The sequence below is a fragment of the Cimex lectularius genome, unplaced genomic scaffold (genome assembly GCF_000648675.2).
Source record: "Cimex lectularius strain Harlan isolate CLEC.00 unplaced genomic scaffold, Clec_2.1 scaffold431, whole genome shotgun sequence".
Taxonomy (NCBI): Eukaryota; Metazoa; Arthropoda; class Insecta; order Hemiptera; family Cimicidae; genus Cimex; species Cimex lectularius.
This window is the reverse complement of record NW_019393013.1, coordinates 91,685-111,566: the sequence shown is the minus strand read 5'-3', so window position 1 is coordinate 111,566 and position 19,882 is coordinate 91,685. Positions and strand designations below refer to the sequence as shown.

The following is a 19,882-nucleotide window of genomic DNA, read 5'->3' as shown; positions in this document are numbered from 1 at the left end:
CAATATTGCTTGAAATTAAAAATAAATTTTAACATATAACAATAAATTAAATAATAATGAAGGTTCCTTATGTTGGACCCGTCCCTTGTAATTTTAATTGATATGGTTTTTTTTGTACTTAATGCAAAAGGTTAAACATTAAAAGGATGTAAACAAAAATACTTAAACCGCCAGTTCTGAATGGCTTTTCTTTAAAATAAAATAAAAAATTCTATAAGCTTTACTATAAATACCTAAGATTTATGAATAGAACAAAACATGATTTTTTATGATTAGAAATTATATTTTGGCAGTTTGCGCCTTCAAATGATAGGAGGCTGTATTTGGTTAAGAACAATAGATTTTTTTGAAAAGAGTTAGTGGGAAATCACTGTTTCGAGTTCCTGTGTGGGGTCCCAAAACCGCCAAGCTCTGAATACGTTGAAGGGCCATCATTATAAATCGCACTCGGGCCTTCGTTACTGCATACAGAATCCTCAGGCGTCCTTGAAACTTCCTGTTCTCCTCCGTCACCTGTGTCAGAATTCTGCTGTTTCGCCACCTGTTTCTGTTTCTGCTGCAAAGCCTGTGAAACATAATTCAATATTAATTTCATGTAGATGGGCTGATTTTTCTGTGCTTTTATTATAATGACTTAATTTATAATATTAATTAAGAAATGCCTGTTTAATTTAAAAACATCGTAATATACAAAAATAAATAACGATTAAAATTATGTTCTAATTACCTAAATTTTTTATTTATGTATAAAAAATGTATAAAAAAATTATGATAAAAAATATAATCACAAGCATTTAAAGCAAAGTTACTGTTTTACTAGTATTGGGTGATTATGGAAAGAAATTGTATGGCAAAATGTCGAAACGTGTCTGACAAAAACATTTATGAGATAAATAGACAGACCAGTATGATCAGGAGCGATCAAGCAATTTCATCACCTTACAGACCTCACCTCAATATTTTAGAATTTAAAATGTATTTTAAATAGTGATTTTCTTTAAATTGGCATGCAAGATAGTATGCAGTGCGAGTAATGAAACAATCTGATTTAAATCAAACATTTAACAAATGAAATTGAATCTGTATAAATTGTTATTTTTGAATTATGAATTATTGTTTTAAAAAATTGTCTGTTTGGAATCCTATCTTTTCTGTTAAATAATAAATAAACAATAGGTTATCAACAAGTGTCAAGCAATCATAATCTAATACTAATCAATAACACAATTTATGTTAAAAAAAAGAAGAAAAATAAATGAAAGAAAGAAAGTAATGCTTTTGCCCAAAGGTTGATTACGTAGGATAAATTCCAGTGTTATAAAACATTATCTTGCAGTTTGCATTTAAGGTGATGTGCTACTTATAACACAAAAGAAAAGAAAAAGGAAATCATACATGGTTTTGTTTTTAGAGTGTTAGCTTTAAATGAATTCTCCAGTTGATAGAGGTGTTAACCGATCAGTACATACCTTCTCCCTGCTTCCTTTTTTCTGCAAATGATAACAAAATGATATATTAATAAATGTTTAATTCACAGTGGTATTGATGTATATTTAAACAAAATAGTTAGAGTTGAAAAATAATTAATAATTCGTTATTACCTAGTACCTACTAAATATAAAACAAGAATCATGCACAACTTAAATAAGTTGAAAAAAGGTTTCAAAAATTAACAGTGTGCTAAGTTTCTATGATCAGCATTTTAACTTGATTAAATAATAAATTCAAATTAATGTGTCTTCATGTTGTTAAAGTGTCAGTACAACATTAAAGCCAGATATTAATCGAAGATATATACTAAAACTAGTGATAAATCGTGGAATAATAGAGATTTTCAAGATTCTTGAAGTACAACGTCTGGTTTATTAGAGGAAAAATTATATAAAGCAAGTTGGCTATCTCTTATGCTGGATATATTTCTTTATTAGTTTGGTCTTTACTTGTTTTCGTTATTGTTCGGTAGTTTTGAGAAAAAGGGCAGAAACAAATATTTTAATGAAAATCATTAATAAAAGAACACGGAATCTCGAGACTATAATAAAGGCAATTAAAGAAATATTCTGGATTGGTCATTGTTTAACTTTTTAATTAAATAAATAAACCTAAAGTTGATACATATTTTAAGTTGTTTTGCGGATTTGGTCTGTAATGGTTAGATTTACCTGAAGCGAAAATCTCCTGTGGGCTACTTTTCTACCACCTCTTCTCTTGGATATATGGGGGTTGTTCTGGCATATAGTCTTATTCCTCAATACTTCCAGCTGAGTGTACAGCCTCTTGAGCTCGGCCTAAATTTTCCATACGTATTTTTTTTAAATTAAAGCTATGGGCGATATAATATTTGTTTTACCCTAATTTCCTCCGGGTTCATCTCAGCCAGGTTGACTTCGGCGACGTCTATCTCGCTGTAGATCCCTCCACCGGCCTCCTGCGGTTTGTAAGCATCACTCGGTTCGTGCGTGAGATGATGCCGGGAATCCCTCACAGGTTTCTGATCGTAGCGCATCTTTAGAAAAAAATTATATCGGTTTGTTGGAAGAATTGGAACTCATTTGACGGTTGGTACCTACAAACTCTGTGATTTTGTACAACACCCAGAAAAAGTGATACATTCGCACAATTACGTACCTAATTCACGTGATACACATTATGTTGTAAATATGTTGTAGTAATTTATCCTTGCTGACACACTTTACCTGTGATGAAACGCCATCGCCGGTCATCAGCATTTTATAATATGTATTTGCACATTCGTGAAGAATGATTCGTTTCAACATACAGGAGTGGTTTTACACCGCATAGCATAAGTTTCTTTTATGTCAAACCGCACAACGAACTATATACATTTATAATTATAACTTTCAATTAATTAAGGTTTTTAATTGAGATAAAACAGTCAGTGTCATGAGCGGGATTCGAACCCACGACCTTCGGCTAGATACGCCGCTACTCTATCACTTGAAGTATCGTGACTTCGATCCACTCGGACACTAACTTCCCATCTCAACCCCACCTTGTGAATTTTTCCTCCTTTTTGCCATTTTTCAAGTGTTTTTCGAGGGGATCGAAGTCACGATAGCTCAAGTGGTAGATTAGCGGCGTATCAAGCCGAAAGTAGTGGGTTCGAATACCGCTCGTGACACTGACTTTTTTATCTCAACTAAAAACCTTAATTAATTGAAAGATATTAATTGGTAAAGCGGACCTCGAAAACTAGTGAATTTATAACGATTTAATACTTTTTCAAAACGGTGTTTGTCTTATAATAGTAAAAATGTTTTCTTATATTTCGACGTCAACAGTTTAACATGAATTTTCCTTCTTGAAGGTGGTTAAAACAGTGGTCGTCAGTCAATAATTTTTTTTTCAGACTCAGAGTCTGAAAGACTTAAATATGTACCACACTGGCTCTTTTTTAAAATAAACTGTTATAAAATATTAATGTCTGACGACCACTGTTTTATCCATTGCGTTAACTCACTTGAGGAAGGATTAAAATAAATCCGAAACGTTGTGGATAAAAACTGGTTGTGGTTTTTTTGAGATTACCTATTATCCCACCTTCAAGAAGGAAAAATCATAAGTTGATACTAAAAATATTATTTCTTTCTTTTGTACATTCCTGGGTTTTGGACATATCTTGCGGAATCATTGAAAGTAGATTATTTAAGGTTATGTTATTATGACTAAGTTTTTGGTCTATTTTACTCAAACATTTCATTGGTTTATTGGAGAGCTGAAATTTTGCTCTCAATTTTATCAAACTGTTTATTCACGTATTTAAACTTGCTTTTCCGTTCTGAAGTACATATTATGCTTTGATGAGATGAGCAGACATATACTTAAAATTTCGGAAGGAATTGTACCGAGAATTGAACAGTAGGATCAAAAATGGTCGAACATCTTATTCTCCTTTCAAAGGCATTTTATACATCATTATAATTGCAAACTGTCCACATAATTTTTAATTAGTTTATGAAGTTTTATTTGATTTATTATTGTATTCTAGGTTAGATTACATTATACTATAACTGGTTTAATTTTTTAAAAATTATTTTTTAAACAAATTGGTTTTATTGAGACGTTCAATTTTAGCTGCAGATTAATAGCAATATTTGAAAGGTCATATCTGTTAAGTATATTTGTTTTTGAAGTTTCTATTGCATGAAAATTGTTCCTTCATTTGTGGATACCTGACATGATACGGTTAGGAAAAAGAACCATGTGAAATAATGATGATATTGATTTCTACTCAGATGTCGACGGGGGGGATTTAATCGTGGGGAGAATAGGGAGAATATTTAAGCTGGCAGTTTCTCTTGTTTTTTTTGAAACGCAGGTATTAAGATGATTGAACGGTCGGCATGGCATGGGGATTGTGATCGAATAAGGGATCGAAGGATTTTACGGGATGAGAATAAAACCGACCTTTAATACGAAATTACATACTTGGTTAAAGAAAAAAGAACCAGCTTTTCTTGTAACGTTTTGATGCAATAATATCATGTCAACGAGATTTATACAGAGGAAGTGATTTGAAATCGACAAACAGAAAAAACATAGCAATAAAGTTCAGTCTCAATATTATTAAAGTGATCGTTATTCAGTTCAGAAATAGCTCGAGATAACTGGATATGAATGTTCAAATACATTATATTTAATTTAAAAGACAATTAGGACATATGTGTACTGCCTGAGAATTGATTTTCTTACGTTTCATAAAGGCGCAAAATATAAAATTATTTGTTTACAAATGTAATAAAACTTAATTTAATCATGTGAAAATGGACATTAATCGGGGTATCGACTATTTTCCGAAGAACCTTCGATTGTAGAGTCTATATTTGAAGGTTAGAGCGTTTTGTTGAAGTTTAAGTCTAACAGTCCATTTAGGTTTCAGTCTTTCTACATCTCACCTCCCACAGCGTCCAAAACATTCCTTTAGTCTACAACCAATAAACATCCCATTCGTGGCAGCAATAAAAATATTATATACTTGGATAGTTAAAGCCCGTATTTGGTGCATTAGCAAAAGGACAAACTTTTTTGAAGACTCTACAGGTGTACGGCAAGGTTGCGTTTTAAGTCCTCTGTTGTTAGCCATATTTCAAGACAGGGCTTGTTGATATCCTAAAAATAGATCTAGGGATAGGGCAAAAATTTATATCTAGCAGAAATTTAGGTCTGTAAGCAGAAACAGTCAAGAAACATCAGGAAAAACATAAACCCTCTGGAAACAGGGGATTTGTAGGTTAACCTGTCGAAATAAAAAAAAAAAAAATGGTTTTTTGTAAAGATGTTATGTTTTTTCGGACATATACAAAAAACACAGAGAGAGAAGAAAAAGTGCAGTGCTAAGCAGCTTGAATTGTATATATAACATGGCATCATAGCAAACCCTAGAATCCTTTTGAGATCTTTAATACAGTTAGCAGATCTGTATTTTTTTTTTTTTTTTGCTCCCTTCTTATAGGGCATCTTACATAATACTCTTATAGATTGGGTTAACTGCAATTTTTCTCTGGACAAAACTAAATCGACCTTCAACAAATTGTTAGTTGAGGTTACGATAAGCAATCGTTTCAGGAAGGGGTAGAAATGCGGCTTGTTCTGCTTTTGATGTCCGAAGGAATCAAGCGAGCGTCAAGAAACAGCCGATACTTCAAACCATTTTAACCAATTTATAAATTTAAATCATGGGATTGTATGTGCCAGCCTAGATGATGACTGTTCCTTCCGGTACACTATCACAAATCCCGTTGGTTGTTTAAAATCAGGGGAGATCTTTTAGACTTAAATCATAAGCCGTATGTTAACCTTCTGTGCAATTTCCGAGTGAGAGAAGACACTTTTCACTTTATAGCTGTGTCCCATTTTGACCGAATTTTGCAGCATTTTTGGTAGGTACTATATCATCGGATGTTAATTAATAATTTATATTGTTTTATGAAATTTATTTTGTTTGGTCAACCTCCGGTAAATTTACTGCTGTAAAGTTTATCAAATTATGTTAATTACGTACACATTATGATAATTGTTAATAAATATTATCTGTCGTATTATATATCGACCTGGCAAGTACCCTATATCTTAAAATTCTACTCCACCCTGTACACCCACAGTAAACCATTTTAAACCAATGAGCATCCTCTTATCAAACAAGGAACTGGTAACGTGGTATATGAAATTTTCTTACAGTTGTAAGTAAAAAAAGAAAGAAAAGATGTTGAATTGTGTATGGTGAAGTTTCGGCTATAGGAGAAACAGTGATTATTTTCCGAAGATAGAGCTTTTGGTTGTAACCAAGAGTAAGTTCATGTGCGTTGTAATGTTGCATTGTATATAAGTCATTCATTGCTTTAGGGATAGTTTTGATCGGCGGTCAAGTAATCTGGAGTTAGTAGCGCCTTTTGAAACCAGTGTGCGGGCTCCACGTCTCTTGACCATGTAAAGTCTCAGGTCCACACAGTATGGGAATTTGGTTGAAGTGGAGAGAATACAGGTCACATATTTGTTATTATTTAACATCCTATTTGACTTTTCATACAGTCAAATGTGTAAAATTAAATTATTTTATTACTGCTGATTGAATATAGTTATAACTTATAAGCATGCTCGATGGCAAGGGTCGGCAAATGTTTTTATTTTTATTTTGAGTCAATATTTGATCATATGGCCAAATAATTAATTTTTGTTAGTATTTTAATCTGTTTGGAGATTTTACTTACTTCATCTTAGAAATGACTGTTCACATACATTGTATACTAATCGTGTTTTTTCTTAAATTATTAATGCTATTTTGTCTCAATTTTTAATATAGTTACAAGGAGTCAAAAGTTTTCGTAAATTGTCAATTACACAATATTAACAGAAAACTTATATTATATGACAACATATATAGCATCTATAACATTAATACCAATGTTTTAAATATTTTTGGATCTTATTTTGTTGGTTGATTCTGTTGAGTATCGAATGAACTAATTTTGACCCTAATTTATATTTTGACACTCCCCTCATTCAAGCCAAAAATATTAAATTTACTCTTATTTCAAAAGATATTTTTTTTGGGATATTTTTAGGCGTTTAATTTTTTAAATTAATGAAATATTTTTCTCCCTGCCCTTTCATGATTGTCGCAGTCAACATACGTTTTGTAATTCATTCAGTCCCTGAAGATGACCCGAAAAAAGCTCGAAACGCACCAAAAAAATGAAAAAAATGTATTTTTCTAAAATACTTCATTCCTGACCGCTCCTTACTACTTCAACAAATTATTTAACTACAAGTCGCCAAATAACACACACTAAAAATAAATTTTAATTAACTATTCTTTTACGTGAGTGATACCCGGACAGCCTGGAGGGATTCGAACCCACGAAGCTTGAAGTCTAACTGCAGTCACGACAGCTCAAGTCGTTAGAGCAGCGGCGTATTGAGCCAAAGGAAGTAGGTTCGAATCCCGCTCGTGACACTTCCTTTTTCATCTCAACCAAGACCTTAGATTAAAAAGTATAATTAATTAAAACAATCATCAGGTCAATTATGACTACTAAATACATGTATGGAATAATTAAAAATAATCATAAATCGCAAAAACCTTTGTGTTAACAATTTAAAAAAAATACACTTTTTTTGTCATAACGTTCCTCGTAACTATGTTAAAATGAAGTATTAAGGTAATGAAAAACACTAGGAAACAGTAATAACAGAATTTACGAATACATTTCGACTATAAGCTACTAGCGGCTATATGTACTCCCAAATCTACAGAACTATTTGATTTACTTATTTCCGGTAAAATTGTACAATTATTTTGTATAAATCAGTATTAACTAGTGAGGCTGAATTGAAAACAACGGATTTGGCCCGCGGGTTGTTATTTGCCGATCCCTGCTCTATCTTAAAGTTCAAATGTTAAACAGAAAACTACTTACAATTGGTGCGAAAATTAGTAAAAGGACAACTGTCGACGTGGAATGACATCTGATGAACGCAATTATGTACGCGTGATTCGGATGAAGAGTGCTCCACAAGGAAGCATGAGCTACGTAATAAAACGAACTGATGAGGGCTTCAATCACCACAGCTCCCAAGAGGTACCTAAGTTCAAGGTACTGCACGGTAGCATTTCTCGCAGCCAGGCCGATATGAAGGCCGAATAGTAAAAACACAATCTCTCCTAAAAGAGCAAAGGCAGTTATTTTAACAATCGGCCGTTTAATACCTGGGTCGATCAACTTACCCGCTTGAGTAACGTAATCCCACCAGAGTGGTTTGCAGGTCTGGAAGTACTCACCTCCCTCGGTCACACCTATCGCGACTATGCTAAATCCCTCTTCGACGAAATTGATATTTGTCGCGGTCCACGCGGCCAAGTAGGTAAACATAACAATCACCATACCGAACAAATATTTGAGCAAGTCTTTGTCCCTTACCACCCACCTGTGCGCCTTTCTCGTCCTGAACTCTATCAGGATCCTGGAATACAATCGTTAAAAAAAAATTCTCGGTGTATAAAAATTCGTTTCCATTTACCTGTACAATTTTAAAATTATTGCTCCGTAGCAAATTATAAATCCGAGCTCTCGAATCCACCTGACGATGATGCAAGTTTCCACCGATGCTTCGAAAGATAAAGGAACCATCTGGAATTAGGCATATTAAATTTAGAAAACAAAACCCTAATGATGCATAAGAACAAACTTTATTAAAAAACATACAAAAACAACCATGAGATAGATTACTATTGACAACATGTTTTCCTTGTTTGACAATTGACTGGAAATGACAATATCAGCTATGATACCAATAGAAGAGATATCAGATGAAGCAGATCGAGAATTTTATTCAGTTAGAATTGTTTGAAATAGATGTACATAAACCAATACCTGCATAAATATTTTTTGGATTGTATAGAAGGTATTTGTGTTATGATTTTTCAACTGTAACGTATGTTTTTTAACCCATAGACTTTCATAATTTTGAATGTACTATCGGCAGAACTATTGATATTATGTAATTTATTATTGATGACTTTTATTAATTTTTTAGTTTAAAAAAAGGTTTTAAATCCATCTATGATTTAATTAATTACATGTTGTTTTTGTAGTTAGTTATCATATATTAAATAAATCAGATTGGCAATAATTCTGGCATAAGGACCGAAACGTCGCTCTCATTATTAGGGAAAACGTATACACCTATTAATAAGCAAAAAAGATAAACAGAGTGAAGAGAGAAAGAGTGAATAAGAGAAAAGGGGGGAAGGAGAAAGAAAATGAAGCAGAGAGAGTGTGTGTATGTGCGTGTGCATGTGTGACGGAGAGAGGGAGAGAGAGAGAGAGAGAGAGAGAGAGAGAGAGAGAGAGAGGGAGAGAGAGAGAGTGAGATAGAGAGAGACAGACAAACAGAAAGCCAGACAGACAGACTAACCGAAGACTTATGAAAATATAGCTAAACTAATACAGCTGTTTAACAAGGTGAACGAACATCAAAATAACGTAAAACCATTGTTAAGCTATGAAACAAATTTGACTGGAGGGGAATCTTTGAGTACAGTTAATTATTCATTTTAATAAAAAATAATTTATTACACTTACAGCAGCGTAGAGAAGTAGGATGCCTAAAAGTAGCGTTTCAAGAATTGTCCACATCCCAGCAGCCACTAGCTGTAATTATAAAAATAAATAAGTAAATTTCGTACATAAAGACGTATCGTATTCGTCCAATTACAGTACATTTCGAACACATGTACCCACGGTTATGGAGCTATAAATTGCGATTACCTTGCATTTTCTCCTTTTGAATATGAGAGCCCCTGTAGCAATCGTTCCTATCATCGAGGCAATTTGAGCGCAAATAACGGTCGCTTTGAGATCAAAACGAGGCTCGGCCAGGCAACTTGAATCGTAAGCACAGTTCGGCACACACCTGGAATATATTTACCTTTTTTTATCCTTTCTGAAAATTTTTATCGTCAAATTGAACTCTTATGATTTGGTTTGATATTTCAACTGAATAAAAATTAAAACACGTAATATTACAATTTAGGATTTAAAAAATTCTATATATTTATGTAATTGTTTAGTAATAGAGGCCGATCCTACATGATGATATATTATATTATCTTATACAGCGTGAGCCAATTTTCGAAGCACCATAGGAACAAAATGGGGTTAGAGTTGGTTTTGGTTTTAGAGAAAACCTTCGATCAATGACTATTCAGAGATCGTGAGATGCGGTCTGGTGTAGGTTTAACATTTTCTTTAACGTGCCAACGTTTCGATCTTTATTGAGATCATCTTCAGGGGTCAAAGTGTTGAGAGTGTGCACACACACAAGAATGACACATCAACACGGAAAACAAAAACTTTGAGCTCTGAAGATGATTTCAATGAAAATCGAAACGTTGGCACGATAAAGAAAATGTTTTTTCTAAAACCTACGTCACATCAGACCGCATCTCACGATCTCCGAATAATCATTGACTAACGGTCACTAAACACCACACATTCCTTCGATTAGCATACAAACGCAATTTGCATTATCCTTAGCGTTCGTTCGTCAAAAATATTTGAGGCTGTTACGTAATTGTATCAATTTTGGAAGCTTTTATCCTATGGTGAGTCAAAAATAGATTCACTCTATTCATTTCTTTTCATTCTACATATATTCCATTTCGCCCTGATTTTTTTAGAAATTTTGTTAGAAAGAATATATTTATATATATAGAAGAGAAAAGAAAAAAAACTGGAGGCAACGAGGTACAAGGCTTTTCCACTTATCAATGCCGACCTACTGCTACAAGCAAATAAAATTTTGGAATCAAAACATACACGGTATAGTTTGATCAACCAGGAATGAAAGAATGAGGAATATGAAGTATAGAAAAAGGCTGTAGTTATCCCCGAAGAAGGACAAACTCTGCCCGATAGCAATAGTCATCGGATCAAAACATGTCCTTGTCTTGGTCCGATATAGAGAGCGATTTCGTCTTACGTTTTAAACACTGGAGAGTACTCCCTACGTCCTGTGAAAAAATAGATTTTCTACGTAATTGCTAATGTTAAATGTTTGCGTAAGTGAACATATACATGAACTTTTGTATATTTCTGTTGTGAAAGTATTCTACAGACCCATAATTAGGTTAGTTAACCTTTTCTTTAGGGCGGTACTGAGCACTTATTTGCCCTATGGAATAAAAAAAGTACAAATAAATCCACATTTTTCACTTTACTGGGCCAACCTATTCTCGCTGGTTTACGTTTAAGGTCATTTAAGAGTGGACGATTGATGCATATTTGGCTGATGACTCGCAAATCATTGAGCTAAGTGACTTAGATGTCGAAGCCAAACTTCAACACTAAGCCGGGAGATGGTCCAAGCTTCAATTGATTCCTACATCCATTTATTTTCAAGTACTGTACAAAACAAATATTTTGTAACCAGACAATTTTTAAATATTTTGTAGGTCGAAGTTGTACATTTCGTAGGGTTCGCTATTATTCCTTGGTTGTATTGTGATGTTTTTCTTGTTGTTTTTGTGTGCATTTTTCTGTTCACGTTTTGAATCTATTTCAGCCTTATTTTTTAAGCTTGTTGTATTGAATTCTTTCACCTTGACCTCTGTCATAGTTAGCAGGTATTGTTTCTTTGCATCCATTCCTGTTGTTAATTAGTGATCCGCAAAGTTATAAATAGTTTGACTATTTATACTATTTGTAAACTAGCTATTAGAGTTTTACAGAAAATTTGATGTAATATAATTTATATTGATAAAAAATAGATTTGTCTTTAACATTAGTAAAATAAAATAAAGACTTTCTATTATGAACAGCTACATAATCACAGTTCTGAAACCTTATGTGCCTCTTGAATATGACCAACTCTCAAATTATATAAGACAAGAAGGTAGCCATCTTTTCAACTGATTGATATTGATAAATTAAACTATCCGAGTTTATTAAGCAAGGCTAATTTAATTAACGGATCGAAGTTTTTCGCAATTAGTTTTTTTTTAATGCCGAACGAATATCATGGGTTGATAAAAACTTTCTTCTTGAACAACGTGGCCCTGATGCCGGCAGGAGGCACAGATCGCTGATCGAATATTTCAGGGAAATAAATATTTTTAATCGTATATAGATCTCAGTACCTTGTACCTTGGAACGAATGTATTTATTTGCGTGTTGATCCGGCAATTAGTCTGAGGAATATCGAATATTCTAGGGTAGTGAGATAGAATGTGTGAATGTTATTTGTTTGCGTGAACGGCAGGTTTTATTCCCAATAACCACGAGGAATATCGAGACCTCTGGGGTAGGGTGAATCAATGTGTGAATGTAATTTGTTAGCGTGAATGACAGGGTTTATCTCGAATTATGAATTATCCAAAGAAATTTCGTTTACTCTGAGGTAGTGTCAATGTAATTTATTAGCGTGAATAGAGGGGCATATCCCCAATTACCCCGAGGGATATCGAATACTATGGGGTATTGTGAATGCTAATGTCATGCTTTTATCTAGTTTCTATGCATTTGTTTTATTTTATCGGAAATTGACGATGCTAGCAATAGGATAACCGTTATATCATAACACATTATAACTTGACTGGAGAAAAAATAAGAGAAATTAGTAGGTTTAAAACGCGAGAAAGATAAGAAATGAAATACAAAGCTAGGAAAGAGAGGACTGGCGATCACATTGTAGTTTGCCGGTCCTAAAACTTAAAAAAACCGCTGTTAATAATTACCTACCTATATTAAACAATATTCTAGATAATATTTTTGACCTTTCCTTTATAGTCGAGTCCATACCACACAGAAATATAAAGAAAAAAGAGGAATTATAAGAATATAAACTAAAAATGCTTCAAGAATGAATTTTAATTTAATTCACGGTATTCATGAACGTATTGCGTGTTTTATTTGCATTTTAATTGCTTAGTGAATTATTCAGGTTTCTCCCTTTAAACAATACGGGCCTGTAATTCAAAGATTAAAAGAATATATAGAGAATTTCTAACAAATATATCTCAAATATTCCATGCGCTTAAGTTTTGCAATTATGCAAATTGGTAAAACTTATTGCTTTACAGGAACAACCTAGAGGTTAATTAAACATTCTCCGAGTTACTCGATTCGTTTTCCAGTTTAATTTTCCAAAACCTAGATTGGTGTGGTTCTAAACAAACTAATGTATGGTAAAAGTTATTTAATATTCCTGACGGATTGCACATATGTAAACCAAACACGAATTTATTTGTAACATTCAAACTTTAAGATAGTTTTATAAATACAAAATTTAGATGAAATACATATTAACATTTAGTTTTAATTACTAGATTGATTTGTGACAATAAAACAAAGAATGAAATAGGCCGATGTTATTTGATATGGTTTGGTTTGTATCTAAATACTATCTGAGGGATGGAGGTGGGTGCTGTTTGAAGTCAAGTTCACTTTTGCAGTGGTTGTGCTTTGTAATAAAATAGGCTTGATATTCTGTTTAACAGGAGTTGTGAAATTTTAGTTTCTATACTTTTACAAAGTTCGTATCCCCCTTCTTAAATCTATTCTCAGACAAAAGTGGCCTATCGCCATTTTCTAGTTAAGTAAATTACTTGATTTCGATCAGTGGTCTATGGAACTAATCCTCTCTTTTTATTTTTCATATAGTTTAACTACTTTTGCTTAACCGAAACATTTGGACGAACAATTTTTCCTGAAATTAATGAAAGGAGTAATTTCTCACCTGACCATCAGAAATTGACCTTTTAAAACATACCCCATACGGCATTTCGCTATCTTCAGTGATGAGTCTGTGATACTTGAAATTGAAGATGGCGAAATTCCAAACAGATCCACACAGCAAGTATAGGCAGACCACGATGATCGGTGACGACCAAATTCCAGTTTCATCACCCACCAGGCCATACAGAAAAATCTCAGAATACACCATAGGACCAACTTTTTCTCATACAACTGAAAGAGCTTTGTCATGTTATCAACAAATATCACTTTATAACTCTAAGAGGAGTTATCTATAAATATGACTTTTTTAGTTTATTATCTTTAGCACCTACACTGTCAGGTTAATCAATATTAGGAACTGTATATGGCTAAAACAGGTTCTGACTTATCAGAGACTTTGAAGAGTAGAAGACTAGGTTTTGAAAAATCATAAAAAATAATTATTGAAAATGGAACTGATTGGAAATATAAACCAAAAGAAGTTAAATCTAGAGCTCTTCTATGGTATACGGTCGGCTCAAAGTAGGAAAATGGCATGTGCTAGGCATAACGGGGACTTTGAGCATGGCCCTCTGCCCCACCCCAACCGTTTTTCAAGCTATTATCATTCTTTCAGACAGACAGGCATATCTAAAAAATTTCAAAGCCTAAGATAGGACCTTAACACAAATCTGGAACTACCTTAAACCATAAAAAAAACTTTCTTGCCCTCTTAGCGATAGTGCAGGTGCGCCACAAGGTCGTAAAGAGGGCAGCGTCGTCAGCAAATAGGGCCAACTTTATCATATCACACAAGCAATTAAGAAACAAGTTGATCCCAGCGCAGAACCTTGAGGAACACCAGCTGCTACCTTAATATGGTACCTAAATAGTGGCTTCTAAAGCGTTCGGTCAATTGAATAAGAGCTGCAGTTTTATTAAATACGTTTGAAAGTTGTTATGGATTAATTTGTAAGCAAGCCCATTTTGCCAAACACAATCAAAAGCCTTATTGATGCCCAGTAAAATCGCTCAAGTATGCTTTTTAAGGTTAAAGTCATAGGTGACGTTGTCAATAAGCATACTAAGTTAAATTTGTCAACTGATAAAGGCGGAATTCAAATTGCTCAAGAAAAAGCATTCTAAACTTTATTCCAGTTACTGATACTGTAACAGTAAACTTGACTTTGTTTAATGGGCTCCAGTGCCTATGAGGTGGCGTTGGTCTCATTTTTCATCGAATTTAATTTTCTACGTTTATTTTAAGTGTTAACACTGAAAAAACGTTGAAAAAATTGAAGTTTGAAAAATGTAGTGGATGGAAGTCACGATAGCTCAAGTCATAGACCAGCGGCGTATTTAGCCAAAATCGTGGGTTCGAATACCGCTCGTGGCACTAACTTTTTCATTTCAACCAAAAATCTTACATAAAAAGATTAATTAATTGAATGAAGTAATTTGATCAATATGGCACTAAATATTAAAAAAAGGATTTGTTTTATTTCTCGAAAAAAGTGGTTATTATATTTAAACAAATCATATCTCGGCAACGGGTTATACTAAAAACGTCCGGTTGGTCTCATTTTACTCAAAATTTAATGCTCGAATAAGCTTTTTTGATACATATTTAGGGACATAATGCCATTTAGGAGAAATTCTTGAAAAAACAAAAAACAACATGAAAACAAGCAAACACAGGCTTTACAGATTTTTGCGATTTTCTCATAGAAAGCTTTATTTGAGGACCTATGATTATAAAACCTTTTTGTTCACCATGAAACTTCCATAAATCCTCAAAGTATCATTGTTTCGTTTGGGCCCCCTGGAGATACGTCATGTAGAAAAAAGGCACTATTTTATTTATTTATTTTTACGAGGGTTCACAACAGCAGAGGTTATATCAACCCTCACGGTGCCGGCGTTTTTGAAAAAAAGCCCATTTGTAAGTATGTCGGCTTCGAATGCAGGGCCGCTGGATTCGAACCCGGGACCTTTACGTTACAGTGATGAGCGTCGTGTCAACAAACAGTTGCGGCCATCGTCGGCCCAGGCATTATTGTACTGAATAAACAGAATATTAAATACAGTAAATCTTTAGAGACTTACCTAGATATTTATTTGGTTTCATCGGTATTAACCGCTTATACACGATAATTCAGGTTGCTACTGCAAGTTTTTCGAACCATTCCAAACTGTCGAGGTACTTTGTAAATGTATAATTAATCTGTACACTTTCATGTGCTTGTTTGTTTGGAAAGGTATATGAATGGTGTAGAGTACTGTGGAGTGTCGGCAATTTGGTTACTTTAGAAATTTTTTAAAACTGTCTTCTATTATTAACAACTTTTACTTATGAGATCTATTTTTATGCTAAAGCCTATTTCCTTAAGCGAACTAGAAATATCGATATCATTAATGTTTTATTTAATTACAATTTTCTTCTTTTTCTTCACGTTTTCCACCATGAAGTAATTATAAAATTGTGCCACAAATAAAACCTTATATCGATGCTAATTTCTTGTGGATCCCTCCAAGAATTGGAAAACTGAGAGAAATTATTTTTAAATTGAACTTGTGGTCAAATGATAATAGCTATGATTGGAAAAAACTAACAGTTTATAGAAAAACAGAAAATAAAATTAAGCCTTTTGCCATTAGCATAAATTTGCAAAAACTTAACTAAAATAAAAATAATCAATAATTATTTTTCTAATGTCTTTGTTGAGATAAAAAAGTCAGAGACACGAGCGGGATTCGAACCCACGACCTTCGGCTAAATACCCGCTGCTCTACCACTTGACTTATTGAGACTTAAATCCACTCAGACACTAACTCCCCATCTCAACTTACAACCTTTAGAATTTTCCCTCTTTTTGCAATTTTTCAAATGTCGTGTAATCAGGATTCGATTCTCGGCGACATATGAAGTGGCCACGGGGAGCTGTCAGTGAAGTTATACTTCGTATTACTCATTAATTCCATTATATTTACTGGTCTGATTGACCAAATAACTTATTTCAATTAGTTAACATTTTTATGTAAGGTTTTGGTTGAAATGAAAAAGTCAGTGTCACGAGCGGGATTCGAACCCACGACCTTCGGCTAAATTTGCCGCTACCCTACCACTTGAGCTATCGTGACTTCGATCCTCTCGGACCCCAACTCACCATCTCAACCTACAACCGTTCGAATTCTCCCTCTTTTTGCCATTTTCAAACGTGGGTTCGAATCCCGCTCGTGACAATGACTTTTTTATCTCAACCAAGACCTTAGACAGAATAAATAATTGATTGAAAGAAGTAACTTGGTCAATTGAATACGAAAAAGGAAATGGGTTAATAAAAATAATCTTAATCTTAATTTAATCTAATAATCTTAATTTTCAAAAAAAAAAAAAAAAAAAAAAAACTCGAATACATATAAGCATATGCTAACAAGGAAACAAGAAAAATATTTTTTAGGACTAAGAAGGTAGTCAATGTTCATGGCTCTTCTGCTTTTCTTACTTCTGGTTACGTCCTTTCGAAAGCACGGTCCGATCTGCCGTTTTCTCTCTTGCTTCTCCCTTCCATTCTTTTCTTTCACCAATTACCGTCGAGCCGGCATTTTCAAATTTATCGTGATAACCTAAACCTTATTTTTAAGCTTAAAAAACAAAGTCACTGATTTTTGTTAGAACTTAGAATTTGATGTACGCTGTGTTTTTCTTATCATTTTTATAAACCATATTGTTTTGTATTCGCTTATATCATTTCTAAAAAGTATAATTTGCGTACTAAGTATTACAAAAGATTGGAATTGAACTAGAGCTCAGAAAAAAAATTCTAGGCAATTTTTCGGTAGATTGAACAATCTTATAAGAAAGAATTGATAAGCCCTTCTTCACAACGTTCGGCATATCCTTGTATTGAGGGAAAATAATAGAAGTTTGACTGATAATAGAATGAGATTGAATTCTTTTCTGGCGAGTATTTTCCTCTCTTTTTTACATAATATTTCGGTACAAAACGGATTCATGTTTTACGAATGGTGTTTAAATCTATATTCTTCTAGTAAGATTACTAGATACACATGCCTAGAATATAATGATTAAGATACAAAGAAAACAAGTAAAAGTTCAGTTACACTTGGAAATGAATGTCAGTACCACTTCGACAAGTGAAGTTCTGAGAAAATTAATTATATAATTTCCCCCATTGTTACCATGGATGAGCAAGATCAGTCGCAGGCACAAACTCGACCGGACTTGATTAGGGCCTCGAGCTACCAGTCACTTTGACCCTCGGTGACGCCCATTAGATTTATCGGGTTACCCCGTAGGTCATTATACTCTATTCCAATCGGATCAATAGATAAAACAGCGTCCAATTTGTCATTTCAGTTGGATTCGGAACTTGTACGGCATATCGCTGTAATCGCGAGCCTCATGTTGGAAAAGTGGTAAAACTGTTCTCCAATCGTATAAAAATAGCTCATACTTTTGCTAATTAATTCATTAAACCAGTTTTGTAATCAATCTAATTTCTGGATATAGGTCACCGATAAAAAAACAAAAAACATTTGTTGGACTGGCACTGGGTCATTTTACCGGAGTCCGTCACAGATTTGTTGAAATACTGAAACGCGTTTCGGCATTGCGCCATCTTCAGAGAGGAAATATCTATCACTTTGTCCGAGTAGTGGTTATATGTCGTTCGGTCTGTCGTCGTTAATTAAAATATGTACTAAATTATATGCCAACAATAAAAACAAACATTTGTATTATTAATTTGTTTGATTCGTGATGTGCGGTCAAGAATGAGGTAGTTTAGAAAAACATCTTTTTTCATTTTTTTGCCGACGTTTCGACCTTTATTCGGGCCATCTTCAGGGCATAAAGTGTGGTGATATTCTTGTGGTGTCATGTTTGTGTTGTGAGACAACAATTTTCTGGCATAACTAGTTTACACAACTATATCACACCACAAGAATATCACCACACTTTATGCCCTGAAGGTGACCCGAATAAAGGTCGAAACGTTAGCAAAAAAATGAAAAAGGTGTTTTTCTAAGCGCCCACATTCTTGACCCCACTTCACGGAAAAAACACGCATTTGTATTATTGCTAGTGCTTGAATATCTCTACTAAGGAAGTATACTCGAAAAATTCTCACGTATAATTTATTTAATTTTTATCTTCCCGAATTGGTAAATACCGTATAACATAATTTTGCAATACATATTTCAGCCCCCTTTAATTTTCTAGAACAATGGAAAGAATTATAATTAAAATCTGTTAAATTATACCTGTCCCAATTTGATTTTTCGTATTGCCGAAAAAGTAATTAACGTTAATATATTATTATTACGTTAGCATGTAATTATATATATAAATACAATATTATTTATATATTTAACATTCATTATGTCTAACACTTGATTAGATTAGATTTAGGTGCGAAATTTGAAATATTGTTAAATTATTGAACGGCAAATCGCTAAAGTTTAACTTTATGGCAAATCTATTTATTTATAATATATTCCATTGCGAATTAAGAGTTCGTAGTATCAGAAAAAAAGCGATAAGCTTTGAGTACATCTTAAATATATTCAAGACGGGGAGAAGGTCATTTATCATGCAAGCGTGAATTGGGCATTTCGTCATGAATATGGAACAATGACTTCATCATGATGAAATAATATTATTAGTAGGTCCCTGATGTTATTGATTTTCGTGACGAGCTAAAATTGTTAATAATAAAAGAAAAGTTGAAATAGCATGTTTCTGTTGTGTCCATATTTGAGGATTTTTAAAAAGTTAAAATGTTTTACACGGTCGAAACTAATATTTTTTTATATGCGTGGAGTAAGTAGTATAAAAAGTTTACTGTAGCATATAACGAAAATTTCCCACTCTGTGATTGAAGAAGAAGTTTTTTTAATTTCGTATTCTTATCGTAAATTTTTAGAACCGGCGTTATAAGATAAAGTACAGCCAATAAGTAAGAGGCAAGTAAAAGTTCCAAGAGGTGCTAATTTGTTTTCATATAATTATGTTTCTTGTCCGTCAATAATTCATTTACTATTTGTACTTATATGTTTAAAACGAGTGCGGAAATACAAACAAATGTTATTATAATGTCATGATATAAAGTCAGATATGGGCAAGC

At 33.4% G+C, this 19,882-nt stretch overlaps 1 protein-coding gene across 2 annotated transcripts in view; it reads right to left on the bottom strand.

Moving 5' to 3' along the window:
• LOC106667952 (probable G-protein coupled receptor 158) overlaps positions 1-19,882 on the bottom strand; it is a 76,606-nt gene continuing 56,724 nt past the window's right edge. The window contains exons 6-14 of one of the 2 annotated variants that reach the window (XM_024229801.1): positions 9,789-9,933; positions 9,603-9,671; positions 8,539-8,648; positions 8,246-8,481; positions 7,938-8,182; positions 2,351-2,506; positions 2,163-2,288; positions 1,470-1,490; positions 1-565 (exon numbers count right to left, since the gene is read on the bottom strand). In XM_024229801.1, the coding sequence (XP_024085569.1) occupies positions 368-565; positions 1,470-1,490; positions 2,163-2,288; positions 2,351-2,506; positions 7,938-8,182; positions 8,246-8,481; positions 8,539-8,648; positions 9,603-9,671; positions 9,789-9,933 (1,306 nt within the window). In that variant the 3' untranslated portion in view covers positions 1-367. Of the gene's footprint in view, positions 566-1,395; positions 1,491-2,162; positions 2,289-2,350; positions 2,507-7,937; positions 8,183-8,245; positions 8,482-8,538; positions 8,649-9,602; positions 9,672-9,788; positions 9,934-19,882 lie in introns of both variants that reach the window. The other variant, XM_024229802.1, reaches the window with a different exon arrangement.